The 13,866-nt window shown below is 37.6% G+C and overlaps 1 protein-coding gene across 2 annotated transcripts in view; it reads left to right on the top strand.

Annotated features, from left to right (window-relative positions):
• ASCC1 (activating signal cointegrator 1 complex subunit 1) overlaps positions 1-13,866 on the top strand; it is a 100,327-nt gene that overhangs the window by 393 nt on the left and 86,068 nt on the right. The window contains exons 1-5 of one of the 2 annotated variants that reach the window (XM_061161762.1): positions 1-78; positions 1,434-1,569; positions 2,497-2,596; positions 6,725-6,822; positions 11,687-11,865. In XM_061161762.1, coding sequence (XP_061017745.1) covers positions 1,458-1,569; positions 2,497-2,596; positions 6,725-6,822; positions 11,687-11,865 — 489 coding nt within the window. In that variant the 5' untranslated portion in view covers positions 1-78; positions 1,434-1,457. The remainder of the gene's footprint in view (positions 79-1,433; positions 1,570-2,496; positions 2,597-6,724; positions 6,823-11,686; positions 11,866-13,866) is intronic. The other variant, XM_061161761.1, reaches the window with a different exon arrangement.

The raw sequence follows: 13,866 nt of genomic DNA, 5'->3' as shown, positions 1-13,866 counted from the left end.
GACCTTCTGGGTCCTTCGTGTTCTCTCACTACAGCGGTTTTCCTACCACCGCGGGGTCCTCTCTTCGCTTGCTTTGACGTACTGGGTTGATTTTTGCTCGCTTTTATGATTCAGGGTTTCATCTTTCCTCCCGACTTTGTAGGCCTTCTGCTTTCCTCTCTGTCTCTCCAAACCACCACGGAGCAGGATTAAATGGGCTATTCCCCCATCCTTCCTCCCGGAGAAGACAATGGCACCCCACTCCAGTACTCTTGCCTGGAGAATCCCAGGGACGGAGGAGCCTGATAGGCTGCCGTCTATGGGGTCACACAGAGTTGGACACGACTGACGTGACTTAGCAGCAGCAGCAGCATCCTTCCTCCTGAGCAGTCTTGTAGCCCAGGGCCTTATAGGAAAGGCAGATGGAGGGTTTGCTATCTCTGAGACAACGCTGTCTTCCAGAGCTTAGTTTGAGGACCTACCCTGACACTGACATCTACTTTTGTGGCGAGCCTTTTTTTTTTTTTTTTTTTGAGAGGTCCTGGGAAATTGAGTATTAGGGTGTAATGTCATTAAAGTATTGCTAGTTATGCCTCCTGTTTCGATGTTCGAGTCTGTTTACCTTGTATATTGTTATTTCTCACAACACGAAACTAACTCATTGGTTCTGTAAGCAAATTACCAGTGAAAGCGATTTACTTCCTGAGGTTGGATTGAGCATTAGTGTGTTTAGTAAGGATTGATCTTTTCGGAGGGGGACTGCTTAAGTTATTTTGGGCTTCAAGACCATGTACCGTATGTGGTAGGAACCTTGGTTAAACATAGCCAGAGCTAACCCTAAGAAGCTTTGTTTCCTAAATTGTTAATTCATTAAGTGGTGACTAGAAACTTGGTTTCTCCCTGAGTGATGTACAGTTTTCGGCAGTGACCTACAGAAATTAAATTCCTTCCCTCAGCAATGTGTTGGTTTGGAGAACCATGTTGGTTAAGTCATATGTTAACTTTGTTTTGATAGGCAACTGGATCTAATTGTTGAGTATGTATTTCTAGCAGCTGTAAAAGTAGTTAAGGATTTTTTTGTCCTCCCCTTGAGGATAAATGTATTAAATATCCCTAATTCTCTTAACTATCATACTGGGTAAGAGGGTGAGACACTTCACAAATGTTCAGATAAGCACAGAGGTTGAATTTTACTCCCTTTAGCTTAAAGTAATGAAGAGACCTCGTCTCTCTTCCAAAGTCATGGGCAGGCTCAGTATCTTGTAATCACTTTTTTGAGGAATGCTGAATAGTTTGCAAATTACTGTCTTGAGTGTGCCAGGAGTGGAATAGTGTAGTGGAAAATGCAGCAATTGACTTAATAAAACAGCTTCTAGATAGGGGAAATCTAATGGAAACAGTAATGCTTTTGCTTAGGATGTACTATGAACTGATGCCCAATTCTGTCCTTGTAGGCCTGTGTATAGATCTGCATAATCATGGAAGTTCTGCGTCCACAGCTTATAAAGATTGGTGGACGGGTTTATAGGAAGAATCCCATCCAAGAACAGACTTATCAACATGAAGAAGAAGATGATGACTATTACCAAGGTAATCTTAGTTGCTCTTTGGTCAGATTAGAAGTACAAAGTTATCCGTATTGTAGAAACAATTCTTTGTTTCACTGTTTCTGTGTGAGCACTGAAATTTGATATGTTTGGCCTCTCAGCTCCCTTGTTGATTCCGAGGGGGCTGGTGAGTTTGTTTGATGAAGTGTTCTCAGTTCATAAGCTAAGCTGTGGCTCATCTTTTTGCAGAGGCTTAAATGTAATAAGGGGTAATTTTAGTTAGCTATTAATATTAACAATTAATTATCTGTGGCAGAATTAAGTTCTTTTATCTGTAAAGCTGTGAAGTAGCTTTTATAAATTATTGAAATATATGAACATATGCCAAATGTTAACTGTTATTGTGGTGTCACAATTTTTCTTTTCTTCTCTGCAGTCATATACAGGCAGTTTCAAATATATAACCCACGTGGCTGTTTCCCTTCAGCCCTGGGGCCTTGAGCTCTTTTATTTCAGCCTCCTGTTTTCTCTTTGTCTTGGCTGTATGGAGTAAATTCTCCAGTATCACTCCTACCTCATTCACTGAAGTGATTTTGTGTCTTAATACTAAAAACCACTGAGTTGTACATTTTAAGAGGATGAATTTTATGTGAATTATGTCTCTGTAAAATAGTACAAAAAATTTATTTCTGGGAGAAAACAATTAAATAGTGGTATGTAGATACTCCTTTCCCAAGGTTCCAAGATTGGAAGATTTAAAATAGTCATGTGTTTTTATACTTTATTTTTTTGTCTAAGAGCAGGTGAGGAGGAATGTTGGAGCAGTGTTCTGCAGTGTAAAGTGTATGGCTGTTCTTTGTGTGTGTGTATTGCTTTTCTTTAAACGTCAAGAATGGTTGGACAGCTGAGGAGAAGAAAGACTTGTCCACAGAGCAACAGCTCTGAGTGAGATGTTATGGTTTCTGTACAGGCCTCATGGAATGTGCGGAAGAGCCCTGTGAAACCTACGAGGTGGTGCAGACCCCACAAGGTTTCCGATGTACCGTGAAGGCCCCCAGCCTCCTCTACAAGTGAGTGATGCCCCTTGGCAGCTTCATGGGAAGGCACTTCCAGGAGACTTAGAAGGAAGCTGATTCTTCTCTTTTCCACACTTATAATAGTACTTACTAGTGACAAAATGGTTTAGTGTTTAACATCCTAGAATTTCTAAAGACTAACTGCAGATCAGTTTTATCATTCCACATACATCACCAAGTCCTGTTGATTTTGCCTCTTAAGTATCTTTTGAATCCACCACTTTTTCTTTATAGCCATTCTGCTACCTCTTCTGTGAAGTGAAGTGAAGTGAAGTCGCTCAGTCGTGTCCGACTCTTTGCGACCCCGTGGACTGTAGCCTGCCAGGCTCCTCCTGCCGTCCACGGGATTTTCCAGGCACGAATACTGGAGTGGGCTGCCATTTCCTTCTCCAGGTGATCTTCCCAACCCAGGGATCGAACCCAGGTCTCCCACATTGTAGGCAGATGCTTTTACCGCCTGAGCCACCAGGGAAGTCCACCTCTTCTGTGAATTATTTCAAATAGCCTACTTACTGGTCACTCCACATTGATTATTGCTCTCTTCCAATCAGTTCTTCACATTGAGGGTGGAATAATCTTTTTAAAAGGAAAACCTGATTATTTTATTATCTTTGCTTGAAATCCATTAACATTCTTCCATGGAAGATGGAATTTTATTCCACTAGAGCTGTGGCCAAAATCTTGAACATGAGTTAGCCAGCCCTGCATTTTTCAGTTTCAACTCACACCACTCTTTCCCTGGCTTTGCACTTAAGTTTAACTGATTTTCTTCAGTTCCTCAGATGTGCTGGGTTCCTTCCTACCTTCTAGCTTTGGCATATGCTGTTCCCTTTCCTTACATTACCTAGTTATTAATATATTCTCCTTCCTTAGGGAAGCTTGTTTTGACACCAGCATCCCCACCCACCACATTGATTACCTTAGTATATGTTTTCATAACACCACTACTTTTCCTTTATAGCATTTCTCAAGCCTAATGTTTATATTTATTTGTCTTCTGTTTGATGTTTCTTCCACTAGATTGAAAACTACCTGAAGGTAGGAATGTGTCTGTTTGTTGTCCTCCAGTTCTTGTCAAAGACTGAAATGCTTTTTCCAGAATCAACTTTAGTTTTAAATTGCTTGGAAGCTTTGTGATCCTTTCAGTCTGTGCCTGCTTGTCTGCGTGTTGATCATATTCTGTCTTTTATTAACCACTAATTCTGTCTTTTATTAACCGTCTTTTATTGTTAGCTCATGTGGCTGACTGGCTTCTTTTGGGCTTGCACCTCTGAAGATAGGGTGGTCTAGGAAGTCATAGATTGTTTTTCTGTGTTGTACCAGATGAATAAAGTCTGTCTATACTTCTCTATTGGAGACGGCAATGGCAACCCACTCCAGTACTCTTGCCTGGAAAATCCCATGGATGGAGGAGCCTGGTAGGCTGCAGTCCATGGGGTCGCTAAGAGTCGGACACGATTGAGTGACTTCACTTTCACTTTTCCTTTCATGCATTGGAGAAGGAAATGGCAACCCACTCCAATGTTCTTGCCTGGAGAATCCCAGGGACAAGGGGGCCTGGTGGGCTGCGGTCTATGGGGTTGCACAGAGTCGGACACGACTGAAGTGACTTAGCAGCAGCAGCATACTTCTCTATGAGAGGAGGTCTACAAATACAGAATCATACACCTTTAAGTTCCAAGAGGCAAATAGTTGCATGTTTTTCAACTTGAGAATTTTCTGAAACACCTATTGAGGATGAAATTTCTCTCCTGGAATGTGACCAAATGAGAAACCAAATGCTAATCCTGACAGCTCACTTTCCTCTCAGGTTTCAGTGACATTTTCTTCTAAGAAACATGATTTTAGAAAGCTGTGACTCAGATTCCTGGCAAAAATCAATGCAACATGTCTTCCTTAATGTATATAGTTGTTACTGCTAAGGTATGTAAAGATTCTTTAGATGTCTGATTCTAATCATATGACCTTTTGAATTTTGTATATTCTAAATACTCATTTTGTTCCAGATGACTTGCATGTTAGATTAAGTATTGGTTCTGCTAAATCCTAATTAATAGACAATATTTACTAGGAAGACTTCTTTCTTTTTTGCTTTCATCTTCCCTCCTTCTCTTCCTCTTGGTCTTATTGACAAATAATTGACCTACATGGAAGATTTCTTTTTTTTTTTAAATTTTTTTTTATTTCTTTCTTAAGACTCATTTATGTAAGTTTATTTGGTCCATGGAAGAAATTACTTGACCAAACTAACTTATAATCAAAGTCTAATAGTGGTGCACATGTCCACAGACGAGGTCTAATACTGTGGCTCTCAACTTCAGGTACACATTAGAATCACCTGGGGAGTTTTAAAAACTCCCAATACCTAGATGTACCCCAGACTAGTTCAGTCTGAATCTCTGGGAGCTGAACCCAGGCATCATTAGTTTTTATAGCTACCCAGGTGATTCCAGTGTGTAGCCAAGATTGAGAACCACTTGATCTGGCAAGAATTTCCATTTATACAATAAGGAGTCATCCTTTCACTGTTTATCTGTATTATTTTAGTGAATGCTTTAGACTTTCCGTGTATACCTCTTTTGGGTCAGTCTGTACTCTTAACTGGAAGGATGCCATCATGGGTTTAATGAGGATGACATGGGCTGTAGTGAGCTATGTGCCAGTCATTGGGAAGTCCTTTTATATATGATCACATCTAAGCTTTACAGTCTGCCTTATGATATTTAGGTATTATTCACTCCATTTTTTTAAGTGAAGCAGTAGGCTAAGAGTGGTTAAATGACTTGGCCAAGGTTTGTTTGCTTCTAAAGCCTCTTTAACCTCAACCACTTCCCTTTCTAAGGTGCCCAGACTATTAATAACACTTCGAGCCAACTACTTTATGAGAGGTTTGTCCACTAGCCATGTGCTAACAAACAGGAAGCTGACTGAAAACACCCCTTTATTGATAAGACCTGGAAAGACAAAGGCTGAGGGAGTTGGTGCTACATAGTCCCTAGCTCAGCACAGAGAAAAACCACATGGAAACTGTGGAGTTCCCGTCCTCTTCTGAACATCTTGTTTTATAAAAAGTTGGCTTACTACAATAAATCTTAATAGAAATAATCAGACTTGGTTATCCCATGTAAAAATAAACACAGAATTTTAGGCATAGTCACCAATGCTGTTGTGTACTGTAATTGAAATCATCGAAGTCAAAATGCTGTTGATGAGGAAATTTTTTCTCTTAACTTTATGGTCCTATGATGGTCTCTTAGTGCTTTGTATAAACTCTGAAACTTTTCTCCTGGGATCCAGTAGTCTCATTTGGTTTGATACATCTAATTACTATGGGTTCCAGAATATAGCTTTGGATGGTCAGAATTATTTATACTAGGAGGCCTAGGTAAGTAATGTGAGCCAATAGATGATTGGAGTCAATAAAAGACAGTAGGAAGTGGCAGGGATTGTGATGAATTCATATTCCATTTTCAGAAATGAGCTCATGTTCCAGCCTATTTTTGCCATTGAGTAGTCAGATCTCCCAATTTTTTGAAAGAATTTAGAAATCTGTATTTTTTAGGTGAAATTTCCCAATTTTTAGGTGAAATCTCCCAGACAAGACATGTCTGTGTGTTTGAATTCAGCCTGAGGGTTACTTCTTTCTGTGCTTGCCTCTGTCTTGGTTGGTGGACCCTGCTCTTTGCTAAGCTCTTTAGCATTATTTAATTAATGAAGGATAATTCCCGTAGGATGAATTCAAAATGTAGTTAATTTGCTCTCTAAGAGGGCAAGATTTTCCCCCTTCAAACTCTAGACCCATTCAAGTGGCCAATGAGACTATGCTAGCTGTTCTTTCACTTAACTGCAGACCCAGAATCTAGTTTTGAGAAGCAAAGAGGCATTGGGTATAATTATTCTTTCTATGCTTTGAATTGGCTGTAGGACATTGTTTTGTCAGTGAATATAATGCAACATGTCCTATAAAGCTACATGACTTGCAATTTCCTCTACAAATACTGAATTTTTACTGAAGCACTCTTCTATGAGGGAGTATCTCTGGCCACATAGGATTTAAATATGTTGGAGTTCTTTATTCTGGTATATTTTGACTTACATTAATTAACTTTCTTTATATTATAGGCATATTGTTGGAAAGAGAGGGGACACTAGAAAGAAACTAGAAGTGGAGACCAAAACTTCCATTAGCATTCCTAAGCCTGGACAAGAAGGAGAAATTGGTGAGACTCTATATATGTTTGCAGTCACTTTTGTATGTGTATGGAATAATGTGACCCAGCTGAGGTGTTTGATGATTATATTGTTTATGTGGGTCTGTAGCTATTGTCCTTTTTATATCAGTATCAGTCTCTCAGATGAGGAAAGATGTACTTATATAGCATTATCTTGGTTGAGTACCTGGGCCTTAATTTGATACTTTACTACACACTGATGGAGTAAAGCTTCCAGATTTTGTTGTGGATTAGGAGATTTCTTGTATGCTTCAGTAGCTTGAAATGGAGTTTGTGAATTATTTCAAGTTAGAATTAGAGGAAAAAAGTGAGATCAGCAAGTTTGAAATGAAGCTCAGCCCTTTCCCTATTAGTTATCTTGTTTTTATCTTGCTTTGTAGACTAGGAAGGAAATTTTAAGAGTAATAATTAAAACAACAGTCTGATTCAAGTAAGTGTTCAGGTGAGGAAAAATAGTTTAGCAATAGAAGCCATGTCAGAAAGTTCTGTACTAAAGCATCAATGTGAACGAAGGGCACAGACTTGTGTTGTAACATGACTTTGAGTGAGGGATACAGAAGGGACAGAATTTTTAAAACAGTAGGAATTTTTCAGCGTCAGGTAAGTGCAGCAGCCTCCAATAATCCATATTCCATAAACACTCATGGATTGTATTAAGTTTTAGGAGAAAAGAATTATAAGTACTCTTCTTATTTTGTTCTATGTAAAAATAATCACTGTGGCAGAGAAGTAGCAGTTGACTTGAGAGTGGCGCTGTCCAGGAGAACTTTCCATGATGGTGGGTATGTTGTGTGTTTGCACTGTCCAAAGAGCCACTAGCCACTCGTGAGCGAGTACTTGAAATGTGGCTAATGTGACTGAGGAACTGAATTTTAAATTCTAATTAATTTTAATTCATTTATCTTTTAATTTAACTAGCTGTATGAGGGCTCCTATTTTGGACAGTGAAGTGCTGGAGTTTCCCCCAGCCCCTTGGTAATGAGTAAACGCTAACTTCACAACTTTAATGACATTTTTGAAGGACTCTCTTTAATAAAAATAGATATTTAGTTCATTAGAATTACTGTTAAAAAAAAAAAAAAAGCTTGTGTCTTTCTTTAAGTGTTAAAGTTCAGGTTGCAAATACTGAAGTAATTATTAATTGCATTAAAGCTTATTTCATCCTTTTTCTGATTTTAAAATTAATACATGCTTTCAAAAAGAAAAGCTTGTAGAAATTATATGTAAAGTATAAACAGAAGTTTTTTATGTTATGAACTTCAGCCATAATTGTTGCTAACAGTTGAGTCTGTTCCCCATTTTTTTTCTATGCATATAGTAACAGATGGCTAATAATTTTTATTTTGGTAAAAATTTATAACGTGCAATAAATGTGAAGACCTTAGCCATTTTAAGATACTGGAGTCGTTCCAAAACTTATCCAGAAAAGGTTAGACAGGTTATTGACTTAGAAAGCCAAAATATTTCAGTGTGAATAATAAGGGTGTTTAATTGTTAAAAGAAAGAATTTAGTGGAACTAATTTAATTGAAAAACAAGAGGATAAACTGGCTTATTGGTCTTGTAGGGAAGTAAAGTATATAAAAAAATTGAATTTACTGGTTACAGTAAATTGGGTTCTGATGTGAAATCAAAACTGCAGTTGCATTGGTGTGGTATATGCTGTAATTAGTTGTTTTGCCTCTCCTAAATTAGAGAAACTAGAGAAGAAAATGATCTGATAGGTTTCAGTTTGTCCTCTAGATAAGAATTTGGTCTAGTCTGTTTTGAAGCCTCAGGCAGTGGGATATAAGAATGATTTTTTTGTGCGTGTTTCAGCTGTATCCGACTCTTTGCAACCCCATGGACTGTATTCGGCCAGGCTCCTCTGTCCATGAGATTCTCCAGGCTTTTAAAATGATTTTGTCATTTTAGTTATGCAGTTGGTTTTTATAAAGTTCCACATCAGTGCCTTTGTTTTCTTCCTCTGTATCTCTTGTAGTCCTTAGACCCATGTCAAGTAAATTCTGGTCCTCTCAGATATTTGTAGTTTTAAGAATATTTCTGACCTCATCATATTTGCTCTTTAGTCATTGTTGGCTCAACTTCGAATCTTTTTCTGGAAATAAGTCTGAGCACCTTTGACATGCCCGTAGCAGTTTTCTGTGTTAAAAATATGAAAACATCTTATTAGTCTTATTCTCTGCCAAACTACCTTCTTAGTGCAAAAGGACAGATACAGTATTTTGTACTAAATTTTTATAGAGCTAAACATAAACAGGAGTTTTAAGCTTCCCTCCCCAGCATACCTTTTTCTTTTAGTTTCTTACCGTATTTTTTTTTCCTTGTGCAGGGATAACTATAATTTCTACTTTACTTTAACTTTGTTCCAGTTTACCATTGAATCCTCCTGTGTCAGCATTTCTATGGCACATTATTTGAATGCCTGCTCGGACACTTCCCTTCACTGGGCATTTGAATCTTTTGGATTCTCAAAGTATTCTATTGTAAATAAAATTATATCATCAAAAAAATACCATGTCTCTACTTCTTAATTTTTTTGTGCGTGCTTGCCAGGTCGCTTCAGTTATGTCTGACTCCTTGCGACCCCATGGACTGTAGCCAGCCAGGCTCCTTTCTTTTGTCCTTGGGATCCTCCAGGCAAAAATAACTGGAGTGGGTCCCCATGCCCTCCTCCAGGGGTCTTCCCGACCCAGGGATTGAACCGGAGTCTCTTATGTCTCCTGCATTGACAGGTGGGTTCTTTACCACTAGCGCCATTTGGGAAGCTCTCTTACATTTTTTGGTTATGACTTATGTCAATTTTCTGTTTAGACAAACAGTTTTTAGGCTTTCTGTTAATTCATTCGTGTGTGCGTGCGTGAGTGCTCAGTTGCTTAGTTGCGTTCGACTCTTTGTGACCCTGTGGAATGCAGCCTGCCAGGCTCCTCTGTCCATGGGTTTCTCCAGGCAAGAATACTGGAGTGGGTAGCCATTTCCTCTTGCAGGGAATCTTCCCGACCCAGGGATGAAACCAATGTCTCCTTAGTCTCTAGCATTGGCAGGCAGATTCTTTTATCATTGGAATCCCAGTGCATTCATAATTTACTTCTTTTCCATCTTGTTTCTTTACAACAAAATGGGTATGATAACTTCATTTTTATTAAAAAAAAAAATAGCTGTTCTTATAGAAAATTTCAAATGCTTTAATGGGAAGTATTAGGACAAATAAATGGAATTATTTGTTTAACTTCTGCATTTGCTTGGAAGGAGCAAGCTTTGTGGTCTTGAAAGTACGTAGCAGATTTTGCTGCTATTAATTCAGAAATCTGTCCTTTCCTCTTTAATAAATACTCCATTGAAATGCCAGTTTTGTTCATTGTTCCTATCTTCTACATCATTCCTTAGTTTCTGTTTTGAACCAAGCACTGCCAGTTCTGGAACCTAGAGGTTTAATCTCTATTAAACAAAGGTTATGTAATCCTTAAATGATTTTTTTTTTTTTTTTACAGATTGTAGTATAAGGTTTTGTGGTTTTTCCCTTTATTTTCATTTATGTATAAGGACAGCCCAGATCAGAGAAGACCAAATTACACTAAGGTGTGGAAATTTGATATCCATATATACAATGTAGATATAGATAAACATTTTAACTTTAACCTTGTATTTTTTCATACAGTTAGGGTAGGATCATATATATTGTAGCAGATTCTGTTTTGCTCTTTTATTATAGCAAATCACTACAAATTTTGCCACAGTATTTTTTAAAATTGAGGTAAAATTCACACAACAGAAAACTCCACTTTTTTTGTTCTTAATTTTTATTGTTTGAATTTCTCTGTAATATATTGTTCTTTTCTTTAAAATGGTAGAATATACACAACATAAATTTACCATTTAGACCACTTTAAAGTGTTGAATCGAGTGGCATTTAGTACATTTACGGGCTTCCCTGGTAGCTCAGACTGTAAAGAATCTGCCTGCAATGCAAGAGACTCGAAGTTCGATTCCTGGGTGGGGATGATCCCCTGGAGTAGGAAACATTTACAGTTGCTGGACAACTACTGTCTAGTTCCAAAACACTTGTCAGCCAAAAAGGAAACTTCATATCCATTAACCAGTCACTCGCCATTCCTCACTACTCCCAAGATCTTTGTTACCACTAATCTACTTTCTCTCTGAATTTGCCTGTTTAGATAGTTCCTATCCATGAAAACATGCAATATGTGGTCTTTTGTGTCTGACATCTTTAACTTAGCATAATGTTTTCAAGATTCATCCATGTTTTTGCATGTATGATTACTTCTTTTTTTTTTTTTTTGCCAAATAGTATTTCAGTGTATGGTAATAACCTAATACCACGTTTTATTTGTTCAATAATTGGTTAAAGGACATTTGTGTTTTTCCACCTGTTGGCTGTTGTGAATAAAGCTGTTATGAACATATGTACAAGTTTTTCTTTTTTTTTTTTTGAATACCTGCTTTTACGTCCTTTGAGTTTCTACTTAGGAGTGGAATTCCTGGGTCATGTGATATTTGTCTGTTTAATTTTTCATGGAACTGCCAGACTTCTACATATCAGCTGCACCATTTTACATTCATACTGGCAAGGTATGAGGGATTGCTTTGTAGCTTTTGAATTCATTTTCCTGCTTCATCAGGTGGTCTTAAGGTTATTCCGTTTAAACCTCATTCTGCTTAGACTGGATTCATTAACAGCTTTCTTACCCTTGGTATTGTCTGCTGTTCAGAATTGTGTACACATTCATGACAGTTTTGTTCCCCAGAGATGACAGTTTTAAGAGGTCACCTATTTTACAACCAGTTGTTGGTCCTTGAGCGTGTTAAATCTTTTTTTCTTTTTGGCTTAACAGTAATCACTGGCCAGCATCGAAGTGGTGTAATTTCAGCCCGAACTCGAATTGATGTTCTTCTGCTCACTTTTAGAAGAAAGCAGCCCTTCACTCACTTCCTTGCCTTTTTCCTCAATGAAGCTGAAGTTCAGGAACGATTTCTGAAATTCCAGGAGGAAGTACTGGAGAAGTGCTCCATGGTAAGCAACAAATAGAACAAAATGAAAAGTTTTTCTACTTTTTTATACTTTTTCAAGTATAAGGAAGAGTACAAAAATGGCTTGTATTTCAAACAGTAGAAATATACAAATCTCTTCTCCCACTGAAAAAGGGAATCTTTTCTGATGGTTTCTTTTAATTCTGAACTGAAAAAGGTATCTACAGATGTATCAGCACATAAGTTTCCATGTATTACAGAAATATCCTCTAAAGGATGACCCAAAAGGATCATCTTAACATACCTACCATTCTGCACCTTGTGGGTATATTTTTATGCATTTTAACACATGTATAGATTTCTGTAGCCACTTAACCACAATCAGGATACAGAACAGCTGTACTCCCCCAAAAAACTCCCTCATGTTGTCTGTTAGAGTCACCTCTTCCTCACCTGAAACCTGGGCAATCACTGATCCCTTCTTGGTTACTGTTAGCATTGTCTTTCTTGAGAATGTACTGTATGTGAGACTGTTTTTTTTTTCCACTAAGTATAATGGCTGAGTTGTGTATTTCAGTAGTTTATCCTCTTTCATTAATTTGTTTCCAGTTTTTGGCAATTATAAGTAGAACTACTATAAACATTTGTGTACAGGTTTTTTTTTTGTTTTTTTTTGTGTGTGTACAGGTTTTTATGTGAACATAGTTTTCATTTCTTTAAGTACTCAGGAGTGGGATTGCTGGGATATATGGTAGGTGTATTTTTAACTTCATAAGAAACTACCAAACTGTTTTTCAGAATGCCTTTATTGCCTTACACTCCCATCAGCAGTATAAGAGAATTCCAGCTGTTCTGCATCCTTACCAGAATTTGGTGGTGTTGGCAGTTTCATTTTAGCCATTCTAATGAGTGTGTAATGATATCTTATGGTGGTTTTAATTTGCATTTCTTTAATGGCTAATGATGTTGAACATCTTTTTATTGTGTGTTTTTTAACCATTCTTATATCTGCTTTGGGGATGTGTTGACTTTTTTTTTTAAGATTTATATTTTTATTTATTTTTTTTATTGTGGTGTGTCTTTGTTGGTCACGCAGGCTTTCTGTAGTTGAAGTGAGCAGGGGCTACCCTTTGTTGCAGTGTGTGAGCTTCTCATTGTAGTGGCTTCTCTTGTTGTGGAGCACAAGCTCCAGGCGTGTGGGCTTCGGTAGTTGCAGCGCATGGACTCAGTAGCTGTGGGATCTTCCTGGACCAGGCAAGGTGGATTCTTAACCACTGGACCACAAGGGAGGCCCACGTTCACATCTTAATGCACAACTTAAAATTGTTTTCTTACTGCTGAGTTTTGAGAGTTCTTTTGTAAATGTTACACATACAAGTTGTTTCAAGGATATGTGATTTCCAAATATTTTTCCCCAGGCTGTAGCTTATCTCTTCATCCTCTTATCAGTGACTTTTATAGAGCAAAAGTTTTAAATTTTGATGAAGTCCAATTTATTAATTTTTCCTTATGGATTGAACTTTTTAATGGCTTTTTGCATAGCCCCAAGTCACAAAGGTTTTCTCTTAGAATTTTTATGGTTTTGCTTTTTTACACTTAGATCTGTGATCTAGTTAATTTTTGTATTTGTTTAAGTTGTAAGGTTTAGGTCGAGGTTCATTTTTTTGCATATGGGTGTCCATACTGTGTTTTCTCAATCTTGTAGTAAAGAGAGGAATAAAAGCGTGTGGATAAAATAGAATGGTGGTTAGTATTTTTTTTGGTTCTTGAAACAGATGGACCTACATCTGATTCTGGGTTCTTCAATCTGTATAGACTCGAACAAGTGAACCTCTCCAAATTTTTACAGCCTGCTTTGGAGAGTTGTAGGGAGGATTAAATGAGATAACATATAGTACTCAGCATGGTGCTGGATACATAAGAAATGTTTAATAAAAGGTAACTGCTATTCCTGATATTTTTATGACTGGTTAGGTTAAAAGTATTAATATTACTTGGAGTATTCAGAGTAGATGAACACTCTATTTGATAGTTGTGGGCAAGG

This window comes from Dama dama, chromosome 15 (genome assembly GCF_033118175.1).
Source record: "Dama dama isolate Ldn47 chromosome 15, ASM3311817v1, whole genome shotgun sequence".
Lineage (NCBI taxonomy): Eukaryota > Metazoa > Chordata > Mammalia > Artiodactyla > Cervidae > Dama > Dama dama.
The sequence above is the reverse complement of the archived record's forward strand: the minus strand, read 5'-3'. Positions and strand labels throughout refer to the sequence as shown.